General features: G+C 41.5%; 1 protein-coding gene across 2 annotated transcripts in view; it reads right to left on the reverse strand.

The window, feature by feature from the left end:
- GAS7 (growth arrest specific 7) overlaps positions 1 to 22,698 on the reverse strand; it is a 93,938-nt gene that overhangs the window by 24,839 nt on the left and 46,401 nt on the right. For both annotated transcript variants that reach the window (XM_033961063.1, XM_033961062.1), the window contains exons 2-5: positions 8,421 to 8,510; positions 5,635 to 5,750; positions 3,720 to 3,794; positions 109 to 187 (exon numbers count right to left, since the gene is read on the reverse strand). In XM_033961063.1, the coding sequence (XP_033816954.1) occupies positions 109 to 187; positions 3,720 to 3,794; positions 5,635 to 5,750; positions 8,421 to 8,477 (327 nt within the window). In that variant the 5' untranslated portion in view covers positions 8,478 to 8,510. The remainder of the gene's footprint in view (positions 1 to 108; positions 188 to 3,719; positions 3,795 to 5,634; positions 5,751 to 8,420; positions 8,511 to 22,698) is intronic.

The following is a 22,698-nucleotide window of genomic DNA, read 5'->3' on the forward strand; positions in this document are numbered from 1 at the left end:
TACTTGAGGGAAACTTTCCGCTGGGGTTCATAAGTGCCCTCACAACAGCAACCCCTGTATCATGCACTTCATCTGCATGATGCTGGAATGATAACGATGCAAAATTACCTTGGATGAGAATTTTAGATGGACTTCTGCCTCATCAGATAGACTTTTCTTTAGCTGTGCCCACGCCTCTCCCAGTGTCCTGCAAAATATTAAATAATGAGGACTTTACGATACTGCTGAGAACACTGGGAAACCCCCCTCCCCCCCCCAGTTCTTTTTGTATCAATTCTAAATTCGTATTGATTTTTTAAACATAAGGTTACAATGCAATACATTTAGAAAACAAATGTAACCAGCTAAGGATTTAGATGGCTAAGTAGAAGCAAAAACCAGGCCAAAAGACAGCTTGTTCTTTGAAACATTTTCAGGCTGAATGGCTACATTTAGCAACCTGAAGCAGGGTTAGCTAGGGGAGGCGGAGGGGAAAGTCAGATGGTTAACCAGTTCTCCCCGTCCCCCAATACCACTCCTTCCTGCTAGAACAAAGTTATGAGCAAGGTCAAAAGACCCTCTGAATCCCCATCCTTAGCCGTAGTTGAAAGGAATAGAATGGCTGAGATCTTTACCATTTCATCCCCGTTCTCATACAGGGAAAGTTGAAACGAAGAGCTTAGCCAAAAGTCCCTCGCTAGACCACAGCTAAAATTCAGAAGCAGATCACAGCAACATCTCTTCCAACCCTCCTGCCCACCAACCGACCCAAAGCTGAAGTCATAAGGGCTGACAGCTTCTCCCCCCCCCCCCCCCCCCGTTCCACCCACTTGAGTTCTTAACGGCGTGATGGCAGACGCTCGTTCCTAGAACAAGCTGTCTGTTGTCCTGGTTTTTGCCTCTACTTTCTACATACATTGTTCCACTTTGATGGTTCTGAGCCACTCGGCAGTGTGTTTCCATAGGGCAACTCAAAGTACCAGAAATCTGGCTGATACAAATAAGACAAATTAACAGATTATTTTTGGGAGGCAGAAGATACTGAGGAACAATGACACGCTCTTTTGGACAAAGTCAGGAGTATCTCAGCGCATGGTAATAAGGATGAGATTAAAGGACTCCAAAACAGCCTTAAAGAATGAGATTCAGAGGCGCTACTGAAAGGCCCCAATTCTATATACGTCTCCTTAAAAAACTGGCACTAACTAGTGCAGCACTAAGTGCAATTTTATAAAAGTTAAGCCCACTGTACAGAATCACACTTAGCACTGCATAAGAAATAAAATTATTATTATTATTATTATAAGAGGCATTAGGCATTGCTAGGTGTACGTCCTATCATCTGCAATAAGGGAAGAGAAAAGGGCATCACTTGTGAAAACCCCCTATCAAAAGACATCCTGGTTCTAAAGATTGAGAATAGGCCCTATTGGGAGAAGCTAATTTGCATACTAATTTACATCTAAAGAAAGAGTTTGTTTGAAAGGAAACAGACCCTGAAATAACAGAGGAAATTGGGGAAGAGAAGGGGAGCCTCATCTGGAGGATTGCAGGACCCCTACAATGAACTGCTAAGGGATGTCTGGTCTGAGGGGGGGGGGCTTTCACCCTAACTAACCTAGGGGGTGACTATTAAGACTCCCAGGTTGAAAACTACTGGAAGATAGAGCAACCTGGGCTCTCAAATGACCCTTCTGGCAACCTGTTGTGGCCAGAGCATAGCCAAAGTGTCAAAATAATCTGATGTGACCAGAAGATATCACAATGACCAAAGAGGACCATATTTGACCAAAGAGAACCAGGGGGACCTTACAGTGGCCTAACTTTTAGGCGCACCATATTTATGCCAGGGTTTTCTTGGCTTAAATGCATGTGCCTCAGTTAGACACACAACAGCACCTAAGTCAAAAACAGATGCCTCACTCCAAAACACGCCCACAATCTGCCCATAATCATGTCCACTTTTACGCAGGCATGTTGGACAAGGTGCCTAACTTTTAGAGATCACACCTAACAATTTAGGCACTTGTCTATTAATTCCAATTAATGTCGATTATGAGGTGTTTTATGCCAAATATCGGCACTAATTACACCTATTAACTAAGTTAGGCACCTACATTAGCTCTGTGCCCCTATGCAGGTGCCTAACTTTAGGCAGACTTTATAGAATTTGCCTCTATGAGCCTGAGATTGGATGCACTTCAGAACGGTGTCAGGTCAAAAGCGCGGCCAGACAATTGAGCGCAGCGCGGAGGCGCGCGCCGCTCTAAATTACTGTTTTTAGGGCTCCAACGGGGGGGGGGGAACCCCCCCACTTTACTTAATAGACATCACGCTGCATTGTGGGGGCATTGTGGGGGGTTTGGGGGGTTGTAACCCCCCACATTTTACTGAAAACTTCACTTTTTCCCTGTTTTTAGGGAAAAAGTTAAGTTTACAGTAAAATGTGGAGGATTACAACCCCCCAAACCCCCCATAACGCCAGCGCGATGTCTATTAAGTAAAGTGGAGGGGTTCCCCCCACGCCCCCCCGTCGGAGACCTAAAAACAGTAATTTAGAGCGGCGCGCACCTCCGCGCTGCGCTCAATTGTCCGGGCGCGCCTTTGTCTTTCGCGCCGTTGTCTATGAACCCTTGAGAACAGAGTTTCAGCATTAGAAAACTGGAAGATGGGGATAGCAGACAGTACAGTAAAGGTGTGCACCAGCTTACTTCGCAGCAAGAAAAGCCCCTGATCTAAAAGTCAGATCCAATAGTGCAATGCTCAAGTTCTGGGCTTACTGGAAAAGTGCGACAGAATCCATGGGCTGGGTTTCATGCCAAAATTCTTAAAGGAAGCTCTGTAGCTGGGTCAGTCTGCTCAGGAACTTTTATTGGATCAGGCTTATAGGGTTCATAGACAACGGCGCGAAAGACAAAAGCGCGCGCCGACAATTGAGCGCTGCACGCGCCGCCGCACCGCTCTAAATTACAGTTTTTAGGGGTTCCAACGGGGGGGTTTTGTTGGGGAACCCCCCCAGTTTACTTAATAGACATCGCGCTGGCGTTATGGGGGGTTTGGGGGATTGTAACCCTCCACATTTTACTGTAAACTGAACTTTTTCCCTAAAAACAGGGAAAAAGTGAAGTTTTCAGTAAAATGTGTGGGGTTACAGCCCCCCACACCCCCCACAACGCCCCCACAATGCGGCGCGATGTCTATTAAGTAAAGTGGGGGGGTTCTCCCCCCCACGCCCCCCCGTCGGAGCACTAAAAACAGTAATTTAGAGCGGCGCGCGCTGCGCTCAATTGTCTGGGCGCGCCTTTGTCCCGGCGCGCTTTTGACCTGACACCGGCTTATAGAACTGCAAATGGACCTCAGTGTAAAAGTGAAATTTCATCACTTTACAGCAGCGGCTGTCAACCCAGCCACTGAGACCCATCTAGCCAGTCAGGTTTTTATGATATCCACAATGAATATACTTGAGATGAATTTGATTACCCTCTGCGGACTAGATTCAATATAAGACGCACGTGACATCACCGCGTTGAATCCGTGCATACACAAATGCCCTCCTGACATGGAAGCTTTTCAAAACCCGGACAAAGTGACGGGTTTTGAAGAGCCGCCCGGATGCCTGGACACGTCATCTAAAAAGAGGACATGTCTGGGTAAATCCAGACATCTGGTAACCCTATATAATCTGGATTTTAAACATCAGGAAAACGGGAAGTGCAATTTCAGCTCTGGCTGTCTCTTACCCTTCTTCCTGAGCTGCTAAGGAAATCTGAGACAATTTTGCCAAGTTCTTTGCATAATCTTCTTCAATCTTTATCCTATAGGAAGGAAATATGTTGATAGGGAATTTAGCCCATATGTCAATTTCGGTATAAACATGCAAGTTAAGCACAAACAGAGGGATTCAACCACCCCAAAAATCCAGCCAATTACTCCATCTTGAGAATTGCCATCCAACAGGAGCCACACAATGAATCTGCCAGTGGCCTTCACAGGACCCCAATGATAACGAGCAGCATCTGATCCACAGGGGCTGCAGTGATAATACCCATGGCCTTCACAGGACACAGTGACGAGAACTATCCCAGACTGCACAGGTTCAATCACAGAACCTGCAACTTGCATAGAAGAGAGGCCGCCATCTGCTCATATGGAGCCAGAGAGAAACAAGAAACTTATGACAGACTGTGGAGAGGAGTGCAGGAGAGAAAGGCGAGGAAGAGAGCAGGATTCAATTTGGGGACAGTGGGCCTCATCTGGGGCAGCCTCCTTGGAGCGGCTGGGGCACGGGCAGTGTGTCTGGGAGGGAATGCATGGATGGGAGAACATCGCAGGGGAGGAGACATAGGCATCCTGGGACTGTCTGCCAAGTCTCTTCCCTGAAGAAGCCCTTTCTGGAAACGTCAATCGCTCCTCCTAAACTTACTTGCTCCACTTCATCACTGACGCTGAAACCGTGGATTGAAGACAAAGTTTTATTTTATTTTTCTTTCCAGCTTATGATTTATCTTTAATCTTATCTATTGTTTTGCCTTTTGTCTTTGTTTTGTTCTATTTCTATCATTTAAATTTCTCCAGAATTCTACTGTTTAACGGCTCCCCCTTCTGCTTCTATTCCTTTCTCTCCTCTCTTCTACCTTCCAAAGTATTTAGATCAATGCTGTCTTGTTAAAATGTTTATTTTATTTTTATTTTTCCTCTAACTCTACTTTTCACTTCTCTATTACCCTCCAGGTACTTTAGTTAGATTGTGAGCCTTCGGGACAGTAAGGGAATTTTTCAAGTACCTTTCTTATTTATAATCTTAATGTATATTTTCTGTAAACCGCTTAGAACCTAACGGATGTAGCGGTATATAAGAAATAAATTACATTACATTACATTAATACCATACTGGAGTTATCAATTCCATTGATGTATGAGGGGTTGTTATATGTGGGATGATATTGCATATTAAACCCTCATCGGATAGGTATAAATGTTGGCTTTTCCTTATTATGACCAGGATAGCCATGTAAATTATTATTCAAAATTGAAATAATTGGGATCACCTTAGTTTTCCTTTTTGGTGGGTGAGCTTAGTTTAACATATAAGTATGAGAAAATGAATGCTGACATTCTGGGGCATAATAAGATATTCAAATTGGTTTGGGGTCCAAGATTTGTTATAGTTGTCCTTTATCTTTATCTCTATCTCTATTTTCTGTTGTTTTGCACCCACACATCCAAGGGGGGGTGAGTGTGAGGGGGGTATATATTTTGTTTTTGTATTATTCCTGATGGTAATGTTGGATGGGGAGGGAATTTTATTTTTGTATAGATACTGATTGACTATAAGTGCTTATTTGATTATTATTATTTGTATGTAAATTGTATTGCACTTTTTGATGGCATTAAAAACTAAATAAAGTATAAAAAAAAAAAGGAAGAGAGCAAGATAAGAGCAAGAATGAAAGAAAAGTGAGACAAAGCCTATGCAGGTGATGCCGAGAGGAATGGAAAAACTAACACTTTTCACCACATATTGCCCCTGGTACAAAATAAGTACCTGTATATAATATGCAATGCACTTTGGTTGTAACCCCAGAAAGGCAATATATCAAGTCTTTTCCTTATATTTGAACAAACGGCAACCAAGTAAGTCCTACTGTATATTACCTTTCATGGATAAATTCTGCCATTTCTTTCTGCATCTGTTTCCCTTTCAGTTGTTTCTGAAGAAGATCTTCAAATCCAGGGACTGAACTGTTACCCTGTGGATCCTTTTTATCGGCCTATAAAAGAAAAAAGATACAACCAACTGAAATCACAGAAATAGACTAGAAAGCACAGAAATGATATAACATAGCTGCTTACCTTCTACTAATACTATTTATTATTTCTGTAGCACTTCCAAATAAACGCAGCACTGTATGTTAAGCATGCATGAGACTGTCCCTGCTCAAAATTATGACAGACACATAGGACAAGGGTGAATGTATGAGACCTGACAATTTAGTTTGCAAACTCATCCTAGAAAAAGTGCTACATACCTTGTTGCTGAATATCACTATGGTCACCTTCGAAGTACTCCTCTTTGGAAGTTATGCACCAATGCTAGCACCTAGTCCACCCTTCAAAGCAATTTTGGAATTCTCTTTCTGGAATGCCCATCAGAGCTGTTGTCGTATTACCCTTGATGTCCTAAATGTCATCAAAAGTTTTCCTTTCAATATTTCCTTTATCTTTGGGTAAAGAAAATGTCATTGGGGCACAGATCAGATGAGTAGGGAGATTGTTCCAAACCACTTATTTGTTTTCTAGCTAAAACCTCCTTCACAGACAGTGCCATGTGAGCTGGTGTATTGTCATAATGCATGAGCCATGAGTTGTTGGCGAAAAGTTGAAGTCATTTTCATCGAACTTTTTCATGCAGCCTTTTCAGCACTTCTTGGTTAACTGTTTGTCCAGTTGGTACAAATTCATAATGAACAATCCCTCGGATATCACTAAAGGTTAGCAACATCGTTTTCACTCTTCATTTGGACTGGCGGAACTTTTATGGTCATGGAGAATTGGCTAACTTCCATTGTGCACTTTGACACTTTATTACAGGGTTGTATTGGTACACCCATGTTTCATCACCAGTGATAACATGGCCTAAAATATCGTCTTGCCTCTCCAAAAGATCTTGGCAAATTTCTCCTTGCTTTTGTTCATCAGTGAGCTCCTTCGGGACCATTTTTTGCACACACCTTTCTCATGCCAAGATTTTCAGTTAAGATTTTCCTGTTTCTCTATCGATGTGTACTTGGTCTGCTATGCTTCTCACAGTCAGTCGATGATTTTGACACACAATTCGACAAATGTTTGCAATGTTTTTGTCAGTTCTGCTCGTTACTGGTCGCTCTGACCTTTCTTCATCAGAAAAATGTTTATGTTTATTAGTACTTATAGACCACCCTTAAGCAGCCAGGTTTCGGGCATAAATGAGGCTATATTTTATTTATTTTTTTTAAATTTCTATACCATTTAAAACTAAATGGTTTACATAATTTACATACATAATTTAAAACAAAAACATAATAAAATAATCCTCAGAAATCATATCTACAGAATAATACCATAACTTGCATAGTAGAGATCATAAATAATTCATCAATTCTACCAGAGAGGAAAATTATTGGCTAGAAAAAGGCATCTACAAATAACTGTCTTAAGCAATTTTCTAAACATGACCTTTTCACGGCAATTTCATATCTGACCCACCAGGGAGTTCAATATCTTGACTCCTGCACAACAAAAAGTCATTTTACCAGTCTCAACAAGCCTTGGATTCACTTTCATCTTCAGTAATGCTAAATTCTCAGAGCGCAATGGTCTTTTTGTATATTATTTTTAAACAATTCTGGAATGTTTCCATACAAGAATTGATGACAAATCTTTACTGCTTTATACTGTACTCTGAAGGCGACTGGTAGCCAATGCAATTTTTGGAGATGTGGCGAAATGTGATCATATTTAGACAATCCCATTATCAATCTTGCTGCTGCATTTTATATAACCTGCAATGCTCTACATCTGCTTTTGTTATTCCAAGGTACAGGGCATTGCAGTAATCAAGTCTATATGAAAGACTGTCCTATTTGTATGCACTTCCCCACGGTCATCTAAATGCTGAATATTGGCTGTGTTAGATGGCTCAAAATAACCAGATATTCAAAGCTGAAGCCTGGACTGGGCCCGGCTTTGAATATCCAGGAATAATTCTGTTGGCAGTGAGAAAAATGCTCATCACCGATGGCTGAGTATCAGGCTCTTAATGATTAGCCACATAGAAATGAATTTAAATAAATCAATAAGAAACGCATTGCTGGTCCCTGGTGTTCTCGAGAGCAGAACCAGCTGTGAAAGTTATCACTCTTATGAAGAGGAACAACATTCACCCTCCAGTCCCTCGGAACCATGGCCATCTCCAAAAATCTATTAGATGCATCTCTAATATCCGTCGGCAGCTTGGCCCACGTGGCTCTGTCCATTTTTAGTTCTGTTGGGTGCAGACACACAGTTTGCTATAAAGGATTGAAACTGAATGAAAAAAAATGCTAGAGGCTGACGAACTCATGAAAGCCATAAACTGACTTTATTGGCCTTCCTTATCTGCCAGAAACTTCTTGTTCTGAATTTTCTGAAAACTGAGGAACATTTTGTTCAAAACTGGCAGAAAGACTCATAATTATAGAAAGCAAATCTTTCCAAAATTAAACTTGATCTATAATATCAATAAGATCCTTAGTTAGTCCAAAACTCAGCCTTCTATGTGATCTTGATAGAATATTAGAAGCCTGTTGATGAATGTAATGGTTTAATTTCACCCAGTCTAACCTACCATGAACTACATATTACTTTACTAACTTCAGTGTACCCAGAACCAGATCACACAACCCCAATTTGCTATAACTTACCCAGAAATAATCACAGTAACTCCACTCATTGGGCTTCAGAAGTTGCTGTTCTGGCATTGTGTTTGGATGTGGAAATGTCACACAGTTGATCTGGAAAAGAAAGAAAAGCAAAAGTCATTTCCTAATGCCTGAATGATATGATTGGGCTGGAGAGGGCAGAAAAATGAGAGGCAGAGGTTACAGGAGGAGAGAATTAAAGTGAAGAGGAAAAGAGGGAGAGGTGACAAGGGGAAAAAGATAACGAGGGGGAAAAGATAGAAAGGAGTTTTCAGTACAGGAGTTACTGGTATAGGAAAGAAGGAGGAACTGAAACGGAAGGAAAATAAACAGAGTGAGCGCTAAAAAAAACCTCTGGATTCTCAGTGCCAGTATCTTGCTGTCTAATATTAAACTAAACTAAACTAAACTTTAAGTTTGTATACTGCATCATCTCCATAAAGATAGAGCTCGACGCGGTTTACAGGTAATTCAATAAATGAGGGAAAGACAAAATAAGAAATTAGAGGTTATGAAGAGGATAGCTAGCTTTACATTTTAAATAGATAGCTTTACGTTTTGGAGAAAAGCCAGGTTTTCAGATGCTTTCTGAATAATTGGAATGAGCCTAGGTTCCGCAGCAGGGCAGGGAGGTTATTCCAAAGCTCAGTGAATTTGAAGAAAAGGGATTTCCCTAATTTACCTGCATACATGACGCTTTTTAACGAGGGGAAAGATAGTTTGAGTTTGTGGACGGATCTGGTAGTGTAAGGTCTAGAAAAATTCCAGGATAGTGGGATTAGGGGAGGAAGAATGCCATGTAGGATCTTGAAAATTAGGCAGGTACATTTAAAGTGAATCCTAGAAATCACCAGAAGCCAGTGAAGTTTTAAGACCATAAGGAGGCGTGTGTGGCGCAGTGGTTGGAGCTACAGCCTTAGCGCCCTGGGGTTGTGGGTTCAAATCCTGCGCTGCTCCCTGTGACCCTGGACAAGTCACTTAATCCTCCAAAGCCCCAGGTACATTAGATAGATTGTGAGCCCACCGGGACAGATAGGGAAAATGCTTGAGTACCTGATTGTAAAAATCACTTAGATAACCTTGATAGGCGGTATATAAAAACCTAATAAACTTGAAACTTGATTACTACACCCCTATGTCTTAAATTACTACAGCAAAAGTCTTAATTACAGTTTGCAAAACAATAAGTTGTGTGTTTCTAACATACTGTATTTTAAGTATGTTCTTCTTTCAAAACCTCAGAACAGAGATATTCTACTTCTGCCCCTCCCTACAGGTCATGACAGCCATTTGAGGGAGGCATCCACAACAGGCAGGAGCGAGGTGTGTGTGTATGGGGGGGAAGGGGGGGAAGGGGGGATTGGAAGGGAGAGGGGTCCAGTAGGGAGGCCTGCTTTGCTTCAGAGAGGGTGGAAGATGGAACAGGCATCAGAAGGGGGCAGATAATCTTAAACAGGTCCAGTCAATATTCAGCCAGGACCCACGTAAGCTCCAGCAGCTTGCAGCTAAGGAATTAACCCTAGTTAATGCCAGTGGTCAAAAATGGCCCAGCATTGACTATCTGGGCTAATTCTGACCACAGAGGTCAATGTTTTAAAAAATGCTGACTGTCATGGGCTAAATATTGACCAGTATGTAAAACTAGGTGGAACCAAATCAAAGCTTGGCTTTCTAGCATTAGTTTTTGTAACTGGAGGAAGTATTATAATAAATTTGTTGATACAGTTGTATTTTGGACTTTATGAATGGTTCTGCTTATTATTTTGGGCCAATATCCAGTTGTGGCATATCTGGTTAAACTTAGAAAGATAAGTTAAGTTATCTAGATGACTTTAATCAGATATTCAAAAACTTAACTAAAGTTTTGTCTGGACAACTCCCAAAGTTAGCCAAATAACTCTTTTGAATTTTGGCTCATAAGAACATAAGAATAGCCTTACTGGGCCATCTAACCCATCTTCATGACGGCCAATCCAGGTCAAAAACCCAAATAGTAGCAACATTCCATGCAACCGATCCAGGGCACGCAGTGGCTTCCCTCAAGGCTGTCTCAATAGCAGGCTATGGACTTGTTCTCCAAGAACTTGTCCAAACCTTTTGAAAACCAGCTACAATGACCACTCTTATTTTATTTATTTTAAGAATTTCTATACCGTTTAAGGTCTAAACGATTCACATGGTATCACAAACACAATATCATAAAACAAAATAAAACAGGTAAATATAAGTAAACAGATCCAAGGGAAATCAGCAATATAAAATAAAAACAAACAATTGTAGAAAGATTCTCAGAAACTATCATAAGAACATAAGAAGTGCCTCTGCTGGGTCAGACCAGGGGTCCATCGCGCCCAGCAGTCCGCTCCTGTGGTGGCCCATCAAGTCCATGACCTGTAAGTGATCCTTTGTCTAAAACCTTTCAATCCCCATTTTTCTTCTATCTATACCCTTTCATAATCCTATCTATACCTCTTTCTATACCCCTCAATCCCCGTATCCTTCAGGAACTTGTCCAATCCCTCCTTGAAACCCCTTAATGTACTCTGTCCTATCACATCCTCCGGAAGCGCATTCCAGGTGTCCACCACCCTCTGAATGAAGAAAAACTTCTAAGCATTGGTTCTAAACCTGTCCCCTTTCAATTTCTCTGATTGCCCCCTTGTTCTTGTAGTTCCCAATAGGCTGAAGAACTTGTCCCTTTCCACCTTCTCTATGCCCTTCATGATCTTGTAACTATCAATCATGAGGAATCAATATCTAGAGAAAGGCATTTAGGAATTGTTGAGTTTTAAGTAATTTCCTAAATTTGCCTTTTTCACCACATGTCCGTATTTGACTCACAAGTGAGTTCCACAGTTTAACCCCTGCACAACAAAAAGTCATTGCGCTTGTCTCAACATATTTAGGGTTAACATTTGCCTTTAGTAAATTAGACATTAAATTTTGTCTGCCATTTGGATATCCGGTCTTTCAATTTTCTAAGGTCTGCCTGCAGTTTTGAGCAGCTTAGGGCTCCTTTTATCAAGCCGCGCTAGCGGGGTTAAGAACATAAGAACATAAGCAATGCCTCTGCTGGGTCAGACCTGAGGTCCATCATGCCCAGCAGTCCGCTCACGCGGCGGCCCAACAGGTCCAGGACCTGTGCAGTAATCCTCTATTTATACCCCTCTATCCCTTTTCCAGCAGGAAATTGTCCAATCCTTTCTTAAACCCCTGTACTGTACTCTGCCCTATTACGCCCTCTGGAAGCGCATTCCAGGTGTCCACCACTCGTTGGGTAAAGAAGAACTTCCTAGCATTCGTTTTAAATCTGTCCCCTTTCAACTTTTCCAAGTGTCCTCTTGTTCTTTTATTTTTCGAAAGTTTGAAGAATCTGTCCTTCTCTACTCTCTCTATGCCCTTCATGATCTTATAAGTCTCTATCATATCCCCTCTAAGTCTCCTCTTCTCCAGGGAAAAGAGACCCAGTTTCTCCAATCTCTCAGCGTATGAGAGGTTTTCCATCCCTTTTATCAAGCATGTCGCTCTCCTCTGAACCCTCTCGAGTAACGCCATATCCTTCCTAAGGTACGGAGACCAATATTGGACGCAGTATTCCAGATGCGGGCGCACCATCGCCCGATACAATGGCAGGATAACTTCTTTTGTCCTTGTTGTAATACCCTTCTTGATTATGCCTAGCATTCTATTTGCTTTCTTAGCGGCTGTTGCGCACTGTGCCGTCGGCTTCATTGTCATGTCCACCATTACCCCCAAGTCCCTTTCTTGGTTGCTCTCATTCAATAATATCCCTCCCATCGTATAGTTGTACCTTGGGTTTCTGTTTCCAACATGCAATACTTTACATTTCTCAACGTTGCGGGGGTTAGCTCGTTGGACATTTCATCACATGCTAACCCCCGCAGCTGGCTTAAAAACTAACACCTGCTCAATGTAGGCATTAGCGGCTAGCGCAGCAGGTGGTTTAACGCACGGTATTGCGTGCGTTAAACCCTTACCACAGCTTGATAAAAGGACCCCTTAGTGTCATCTGCAAATGTAACCACCTCACTTGTTTCAATTTCCAGATCATTTATAAATAAGTTAAATAGCACCAGTCCCAGTACAGATCCCTGTGGCCCTCCATTATTTACCCTCCTTCACTGAGAAAAATGGCAATTTAACCTTACCCTCTGTTTTCTGTCCAATAACCAATTCCTAATCCACAACTGGACATTGCCTCCCTTGACTCTTTTTTTTTTTTTTTTAATTCTTTATAATTTTCAAACTACAACAGTGCAATACAACTAATGCAACGCATAATACAATAAAAGCACATTCATCTTTCCCATGTTCATAATCATCCATTTTCTCCCACCCACCCACCCACCCAAGCAATAATCATTCAATATAACATATATTATCATAAATATCCGACCTTATTCTGAATAATGATATCTTCTCACCCATCCCAAGTATAAATATTCAAAAATCAATTTATAACACAAAGAATCCCCCTCCCACCCTATCCTGGATATGTACCAAAGTAAAGAACAAACTGACACACATTCAACAAACAATTACAATGAGGTAACATAAGATGCCAATGGGCCCCATATTAATTTAAATATATTACCATGTCCTAAATTTTCAGCATTTATTCTTTCAAATCTATAATTAGAGCAAAGACAATTTTCTCAGGAGCGTCTCATGAGGAACTTTGTCAAAAGCTTTCTGAAAACCTGGATACATTACATCAACCAGCTCACCTTTATCCACATGTTTTTTGCACCTTCAAAGAAGTCAAGCAATTTGGTGAGGCAAGACCTCCCTTGGCTGAACCCACACTAACTCTGTCCTATCAAATCATGTTTGTCTATGTGTTCCACAACTTTATTTTTTTTTTATGATTGTTTCCACTATTTTGCCCAGTACTGAAGTCAAGCTTACTGAACTGTAATTTCCCCGATCTCCCCTAGAACCTTTTTTATTATTATTTATTTAATTTTATAAATATACATTCATACAGTATGTATATAGGAAAGAGAGATTTAACATATTAATTAAAAAAGAAGAAAAGAAAAAGGAACTAAACAAATTCTGTTACAATATCAATCATCTCTCAAACAGAAGTCCACATTATAGGACAAGCAATTCACATTGGTAGGGCCTTATATTATACAGAAATTTAAAAAAAAAATAAAAAAAAATGCAGTGTTACTTCTTCAAATAAATGGAACTAGACCTTATTCCACTATGGGAGCCCTGGACAGAATTACTCCTTTAGCCTCAAGAAAAAATCGTAACTGCGGGGGATCAAAAAAAATATATGAATGTTGATCCAACAAGATCAAACATTTACAAGGATATCTAAGTTGAAACTTAGCCCCCAAAGATAGTACAAATTGTCTCATTTCCAGGAACTCTTTCCTTCGGGATTGAGTTAATTTAGATACATCCGGAAACATAGAAATCTTAGAGTCCACAAAGGTCACCTCTTTAAGCCTAAAAAACAGTCTAAGAAGTGCCTCTTTATCTTGCTGAAAGACAAATGTCACCAGAAGTGTAGAATATGAAATGACTTCATCCTCTGAGGTTTCCAAGATTTTCGTAACATCCATAGGACTTAAATTCGTTGAAGCCTCAGTTTTAGAAGCCTTCTTTGAAACTGGAAGGTAATAAGCTTTGTCCCTAGAACTTTTTTTAAAAATCAGCATAACATTGGTCACCCTCCAATCTTCAGGTACTACAGACGATCACTAACAGCAGATCAGCTCCTTCATTTTTACATAGTGACTCTGCTGCTTTCTCTTATCTTTTATTTTATCGATGCTGTGTTTATTTAATTTATTTCATATTTGTATGCCACTGTATCGACAAATTCTATGTGGCTTAACCTAAACATACACAATGTTGGCGGATAAAATGGAAAGATCTCTTCTGCCTACCCCGTTGTACAAATTAAGCTAAAGACTAATGGCCCATATTCAGTGAAAGTTGTCTCAGTACCAGCATCATCAGCCTTGTCCAGATAATGCCACTGAAAATCATTGCTGATCACCCTTGTGTAATCCAGATAGCACCAGGCCAGGGACAGAACCAGAAGGTATCCAAGTATCAACAATATTCAGCATTAGTGCCTACATAAATATTTAATTAGGGTCCCATTTACTAATGCACGCTAAATCCATTGGGGCTGATATTCAGAGGCAAGTCAGCTAACTTCTGTGTTTTGCACTGTCCATGGATATTTAATGTTGGGCCATTTCTGGTGACCAGAATTGAATATTCAGGGACTTTTTTTGACCACTAAAAAATTAACCAGCTAAGTCGCTGATTGGTTAAGTTTATAGTGGCCAAACATAGGACTGCTATTTATGTGGTCCAATTTGGCCATTAAATGTAGCTGCTCAGAGCTGAAAATTGCCAGCGAGTATCATTGAAGTATTACTTTACTGAAGAACTTGGACACTTCCGACATGATAGAGGAAAGGCTCTGCTGGGCCTGGCCATGAGCAGCCTGTTTCCAACGCTGCCTCTGCTAACCAGCTGTTGCTGTAGCTTTGGGTAAAGGAGAGAAGGAGGAAGGGTGGGTGGGTGGGAAGGTCAGGACAGCTGGTGCTTCAGGTAAGTGAGGGGATCCAAGAGGCCAGACCTGTGCAGAGGGAAGGAAGGCAAACCTGGGGGGGGGGGGGGGAGATAGGTACACCAGAGGTGTGTGGAGGGAGAGGGTCCAGCAGGGTGAAGGGCAGGGGAGGGGAAATGGATGAATGCTGGACCCATAAGTAGGGAGTGGGGTTGAGAAAAGGGGGAGAAAAAGTGACCCAGACCAGAAAGGAGGGTGAGAAGGGAGGAACAGATGCTGGATCTACAAGTGGGGGATGATAGAGAAAGGAAGAGAGTCAGGTGGGAAACTATTGTTAGAGTAACTCTCAAGCAACCAGAAACAAAAGTTATCCAGCATCTACCAATCCCCATGGGTGCTGGATAACTCTGAATTTAATGTACTAAGTTTGTTCTTTGCATTACATCTAATTGTTCATTTTGACTCCCAAGCTGTGAACCACTGAGAGAACAAAAATCTGCAAGGACAGTATTGCTATTGAATTTATTGGCGTTGATCATCTCCTAAATTCAACCAGAGGACTTCCGTTTTCTTTAGATTCAGAACTAGATAAACAGTTGGAATCCGGCCGGTTACTATTTGAAAATAAGAAATCAGGAGAACTTTAGGGTGAAGGGACTGCTTAAGAGGAAAAAAAACCAGAATTTGTATACCATCTGTGAAAAAACATTTGTATTCATGCATTGTTAATAAGTTAGCAAGTGACTGCACATAAACATCAAAAAGCACAGCTGTCCGTGAAAATCCCTGTGGCAAACATGACATCACCTGCTTCCATGTAGATTCAACTTTCTGCCATACCATTTTCTATTGGCACTCCTTCCAAAGCTTTTGAAATCATTTGAAAACATCTCCACAGATCTGTGATATTGGGTTCTGTTCATTTGGTAGTTGTAGTTCTACAGGGCCTGATAGTCAGCCAGCGACACTCGGGCTCAGATTCTCTGTTGCCGATTTTGTAGGTACTGGTAGGTACCCATACTCAGTTAAAAATTTTGTTCAAATGTTTTTAACTGAGTTTGCGCCTAAAAATTCGGCACTGGAATCGCACAACCAAAGGCACTTCAGTAGGGGTAAGGAATCTAAGGGTGTCAATCAGTAGGTGGGAACTCGCTAAAGAGGAGAGGATCGGGAAGAGGAATAGGCATCTCCCTGAGGAGCAGCTTCCCAGACTACGCCAGGTGCGCTGCGCTGCGGAGAACCAGCACTTGGATTCACACTGTACCTGGAGATGCCCCTGAGGTTGCCCCTGACGAAGGCTACGAAACAGGGCGCTGTAGGGAGATCCCATAAAAAAATGACAGCGGTCAGCAGATTAAGATAAGTTCCTTGAGCATTTTTTTGACCTGTGGTAAAACCGATAAGATTGACTTACACTGGAACTTCTCAAATGATGCTAAATTAGATGCGATTTCAATTTGTGATTTCAAATTCTTCAGATTGATTGATATAAGACACTAGGGTATTTGGACTGCTAGTTAGGATCTTCATTATGATATTTACTATAAAAAGAAAAAAAAATTTTAGTATATTAAATTATAGTAGCTAGAGGAAGTTAGCCCATTGGGTGTATAAAGTGATGTAAGTGGGTAATGTCTGCCGGGCACTTCTGTGCTACTGGTGGTATTGAACCTGGGTGAACTCACTTAAAAAAGTTGGCTTTAGCGAGTTCCCACCTACTGATTGACACCCTTAGAGCCCATGTAGTGCTTGAAGAATAAGAGAGCAGGTCTTCATTTTTAGTCCTAAGATTTCTTTGACCACTTTCGTTTAGAGTAAAGCTTTATATTTTTAATGCACTTTAGTAGGGGTACCATTTTTCAGGCCACGATAATCTGGACACATGGCCCCAACCTGTTCCTTCTCTGGCTCTGATCCCACTCAGCCCCACCCAGTTCTGCCTTCAGCTCCGCCCCATTCTACCTCAGCTCCTCCCAGTTCAGCCTCCAGCCCCACCCACACAAACCTTCTCTCTTCTTTCCCAACAAGCTCCGGCCGCATCTAGAGGGCCTGGAGCATGGGCGGATGTGTGTGACATCATCTTCATGTGCTCAGATGCCCTCCAGATGTGGCCAGAGCCCGTTGGGGCTTTCTAAAACCCAAACTGCTGAGTTTTGGAAAATCCATCCGGAACCCCGGACAGTCCTCTAAAAAGAGGACATGTCAGGGTTTCCCCGGACGTCAGGTAACCCTACACTTTAGGCTGCCTAATTCCACTTCGGGCATGGCTAACACCGGAAGTGATGTTAGGTAGCCTAAAGTGCCTACATAGACTTGATTCAAGGCAAAGATAGGTGCCAGAAATATAGGCCAGGAAAACCCTGGCCTGCATTTCCAGTGCCTATCTTTTAAAGAGGTACAGTTCTTTATATGGCACCATCAAGTGATTGACATGCGATTGGTGGCCGCTTTTTAGCCGGTCACCAATATCGGCACCCTATAGAGAATCCAGGCCTCAGTGTTTTGCTGGCCACCACTGGCATTATTCTCAGAAACTCAAAACTTAGTGATGTCTGGGCTTCAGTATTAAATGTCCAGGTTTGCAGTACCTGCTGCAGGGGTAGGGAACTCCGGTCCTCGAGAGCCGTATTCCAGTCGGGTTTTCAGGATTTCCCCAATGAATATGCATTGAAAGCAGTGCATGCAAATAGATCTCATGCATATTCATTGGGGAAATCCTGAAAACCCGACTGGAATACGGCTCTCGAGGACCGGAGTTCCCTACCCCTAGAAAGCATAGCCAGTTAAGTGTGGTATTGATAGGGTTACCAGACGTCCGGGAAAATTTGTATCAGTTCTGTGTTGTGCATGGATGACGAGTGGTTGTTTTTGCAAATGGTTCTTACTGACAAATATGGATATCGACAGGGCTTCTTTTCAGGGGCTCCTCAGGTATATCGAGTACTGCCACCTTTTCCATTGCATGCTACAATTGACCCACTATCCCCAAGTATTAATAAAAGAGCCCAGGCTCTCCCCAACAGTGCTGCCTTTTCATAGATTCTTCAGCTAGATGCAGGGGTCCTGCAACGGTTGTTCCTTCACTGATCACCCTGAAGGATAGCCTGGCATTTGAGTATGGCACCTTTCTTTGCTAGAAAAATACACTGTATATTGAAATGTATGTTTTACTAGCTCATCACAGCCATACTATTGATAAATAGTGTCCTGGTACAAATGAATATTCACAGACCATCTAGTATTCTGTATTATTCTGCTGAACAGCATTTTGCTTTATTCTATCTCACTTGTCCCTTTATTTAGCTATGTACCTAGCACAGACATTTCAGGAAATGCTACTCTTGGTGCCGTGCCTGTTACTATGGCAACCTGGTTTTCAATGTCCTTGTTTTTTTTTTTTTTACATATAGACTTCTACAATACACACAATCATTTTCAGTATGAATTCATACTGAGCTGCTGCTTTTTTTTACTCTTTTCATAAGCCTTCGAAGTACAGATAGTTTCACAATGCAAAGTATTTATATATTTTTTTCCTTTGTCACATATATTTAACATTGTTTTAGACCAGGAGATGGCCACAACCCAGTTGGATTTGCAAGATTTCCACAATGAATATGCATGAGATCTATTTGCATACAATGGAAGCCTTTAATTTCATTCATCTTGGTGCTGTTTTAGTCACAAAGAGGCCCATTTACAAAAAGAGCATTAAGGCTCATATTCTATAAACGGTGCCATGAGTTAAGCACCGATAGGCACCCTACTGGCGCCTAACTTAAGCGGCAAAGCTGTTTAGAAGTCACCTTAAAATTGTTTAAAATCAAAAATGTAGGTGCCTAGAGGCCTAAAAAAACTGGTGCCTGGATCGTATTTACAGTGGCACCTATGAACATCTAAGGTCAAAGTAGGCATGGCTAATGCCAGAAACGACCTTAGGCATCCTTAAGCACCACTGTAGATACGATTCACGTCAAACACAGGTGCCAGAAATGTAGGCCTCAAAAACCCTGGCCTACATTTCTGCCACCTACGTTTGAGGTTACCATGATTCTACAAATGGCGCCATTGTGTGACACGCAATTTGCAGCCGTCTTATAGGTGGCTGCCAATACCAACGCTGTTTGTAGAATCTGGCCCTAAGTACTTAAAGCACAGTTAGTGCATTCAAATGGGCTTCTATGTTAACGTGTTTTGTAGTATTTTGCCTGTTTCTACACTCTAACACATGCATTATCAATTTTTTTTTTTTACATATATTTTTCAGAGGGAGAGTGTCAGGGGCAAATTAGACCCACTAACTGGATAACACAGAATTACGAGGGAGAACTTAGCGCCTCCTAAACAGTAGTCAGTTAGGCCTCTTTTCTATAAAGGGTGCATAGTGGCACTGAGGAATGCGGCACTGAGGAATGCAGTGCATAGTGGCTGTCAATTTAGTTAAGTGCCGTTTATAGAATTGTGCCTAGCGACGCCTACATTGGACTTCCAATAGGCATCAGAATCATAAGTGCTCCCTATTTATGCCAGGCCTAAGTCCAATTTAGGCACCTACATGGAAAACACGAATAAGATCCGCCCTTAACCACACCCACTTTCTGGTAGGCACCTCAAGATAGGGACCTACCTGAAATTTGGAAGATGCCTATCAATTTAGGCGCCTAACTAGTAATTAATTTTTAATTTAAGCTAATTTAACCTTATCAGTGCCAATTAAGCTAATTAAATAATTAAAGCCCCCTTTTACGAAGCCGTGTTAGGCTTTTTTATCACCGTCTGTGGCAGTATTAGCTCCGACACTCATAGAATTCCTATGAGCGTTGGAGCTAATACCGTCACAGCCGCTGATAAAAAACCGTAATGTGGCTTCGCAAAAGGGGGTAAGTTAGATGCCTAAATTGGCTAGGCGTCGATATAGGCGCCTAACTTTAGGCATCTTTTATAGAGTCATAAGAACATAAGAATTTGCCTCCGCTGAGTCAGACCAGAGATCCATCGTGCCCAGCAGTCCGCACCCGCGGCGGCCCATCAGGTCCATGATCTGTCAGGTTATCTTGATTTAGCCCTATAGCCCCCTTGTTTTTATCTATACACTTTCCATACTCTTATCTACCCCTATCTGTATCCCTCAATCCCCCTATCCTTCAGGAATCCATCCAATCCCTCTTTGAATCCCCCTAGCATACTCTGCCCGACCACTTCCTCCGGGAGCGCATTCCATGTGTCCACAACCCTCTGTGTGAAGAAGAACCTCCTGGCATTGGTTCTAAACTTGTCCCCTTCCAGTTTCTCCGAGTGCCCTCTTGTGCTTGTGGTTCCCCATAGTTTGAAGAATCTATCCTTGTCTACCTTCTCCATGCCCTTCATGATCTTGAAAGTTTCTATCATGTCTCCCCTAAGCCTATGTGCTCCTGTGTTAATTCTGTACAGGTACTGCATGCAAATGACAACATGACCCACAATAAAATATACTTTAACCCCCTTTCCCCAAAAACGCTGCATAAAATCTAGGTTTAGTGCGCTGTATAAGCCCGTATTACGAAATGTTAAGCCCAGATTCTACTGTGTTTTTGAAAAAGGGCCCCATAGTATGTACAAAATTGCTTTTCAAATTTTTGTAGCCCTGACCTCATGATCGTAGCCACATATATTTGTGTACGGAATAATGATGCACTATGGAATGTCTACCCAAATGTGGGTTTTGTAACCTCATTTGGGGTCCCGACCCACAGTTTGGAAAGCTCTGAGGTAGAAACACTTCAGAATGCAGGCTAGCATTAAGGTGTTATTTTACCCTTAACTTGTCGCATATTAGCACAGATCCCTTTTTATGCAATGCGACCTACTTATTAATAACGGAGGTTAATAGTAAAATAAAACATCTTAACAGTAGCTCACGTTGATAATTTCTCCCCTCTATTAACACCTTAAAGGGGCGTAATTATCAATGTGAGCTACCATTAAAACGTCATTGTACCACTAATTTGTGCTATTTTAATACAGGTCTCATGTAATGCAATTAGATCTAGCTACGAATAACTGGGTTTAAGAGTAAAATAACACATTTTAATGGTAGCCCACATTGACAATTTCTCCCCTATATTCTTCTTCTTTTGGTATACAGTACTTATGTGACCACAAAGTTTTTTTTTTGAGGGCACAAAAGTTTCTGCAAATACTTACTTTTGTTGTAATGAGGGAAATAGGGATTTTTGTTAATCTTTTTATTTTGCAATCTTACTTAACATGATCATTTTTTTTCATAGGGCTCCTTTTACAATGCCGCGCTAGGGTCTTAATGCGTGGAATAGCGCGCACTAAATTGCCGCACGCGCTAGCCGCTGCCGCCTCCTTTTGAGCAGGCAGTAGATTTCCGGCTAGCGTGCGCTATAGCGCGCGCTAATCCGGTGCGTGCGATAAAACCGCTAGCGCGGCTTTGTAAAAGGAACCCATAGTTTTTAGTCCTGAATTACTTGCCATCATTCAAGCATTGATTTCATTTATCATTATTGACATCATTGTCTACATTTGAAACCACCATAACCTAGTAAAGTCTTCCTTTAATAACATTTTATTTCTATTCTTTCCACCAGTTTTGCCGAATTTTACACATGGTCTTCTTTCTAAATATTTAATTATACATATTCTCTTATTTATGTCATGCTATTTTTATTCATTTGTTGGATTGTCATTCTATTTAACTTTTTATGTTTTGATGCATTTTTTTTAATCATTTGTTTGTGCACATAACACACATATATTTGTATGATATTTCCGCAGGTTTTGTTTGTTGCATAGATTTTGAGATGCATGGTTTTCTGTTGTTTCACAATATCTGGCAGTGGAGGGATTTTGTGTTGCTGTTGTTGGACATCAGACTTTAAATATATATTAGATTTGCATGACAAGTAGGAAATCTGGGCCTGATATGTTGCATATGGTTTTAAATAGTAGGCAAATTCATACTAACATTATGGGGCAAAGATCTGGAACAATTATTTATGCTTACTAATACTTATGGGGAATTTAGGAGATACTTAAAAACATATCTGTTCCTGAAGTACTTAGGTAGCTGATTTGTACAATCTTAGGCTTTAGGTTGATATTATTTACAGAGGTAATCATGGCCATTTTGGAATGCTCAAGCCTCAAGGAAGAAGCATGTGGGCACTGATGCCCCCTCACTAGATCTTAGGAACTCCAACAAGCATGGGGAGTAGGTTAGGGATGGTGAGCTGCTGGGATGGGCATATCATTTACATCTGTTGAAACTTGAGGGGGGGATTGGGCCTGGCTGCCATGCTTTAAGCAGTTACCCACAAGTGGGGGTCTTCATAGTGCTGGGGCACCGATGGGAGATACCATAGGGAATGCCTTGATTGTGGTTACTGTACATCATAGGGAAGTCCTCAGTTGAAGGGTGTCATGGGGAGGCTATAATTAGGGGAGGGCAGGCATCATGGGGGTTCCATTTCATGAGATGCCAATTCTGGGAACAAGATATTTTGCTGAGGGAGCAGGGATTTTAGAAAGCTGTTACCATGGGGAGGGAAGGGAGGGATGTTCCTTTTAAACTACATCTCCTCTTTTCTCTGCTATTCACCCTGGATAAGGGCGGGTGAGAAATAAACAAACAAACAACACATATAAACATGCCCCATAGATAGGCACATAACATGGATATCCACACATACACACCCAAAAATCCATGGATAT

This window comes from Geotrypetes seraphini, chromosome 10 (assembly GCF_902459505.1).
Source record: "Geotrypetes seraphini chromosome 10, aGeoSer1.1, whole genome shotgun sequence".
In the NCBI taxonomy this organism is placed as follows: domain Eukaryota; kingdom Metazoa; phylum Chordata; class Amphibia; order Gymnophiona; family Dermophiidae; genus Geotrypetes; species Geotrypetes seraphini.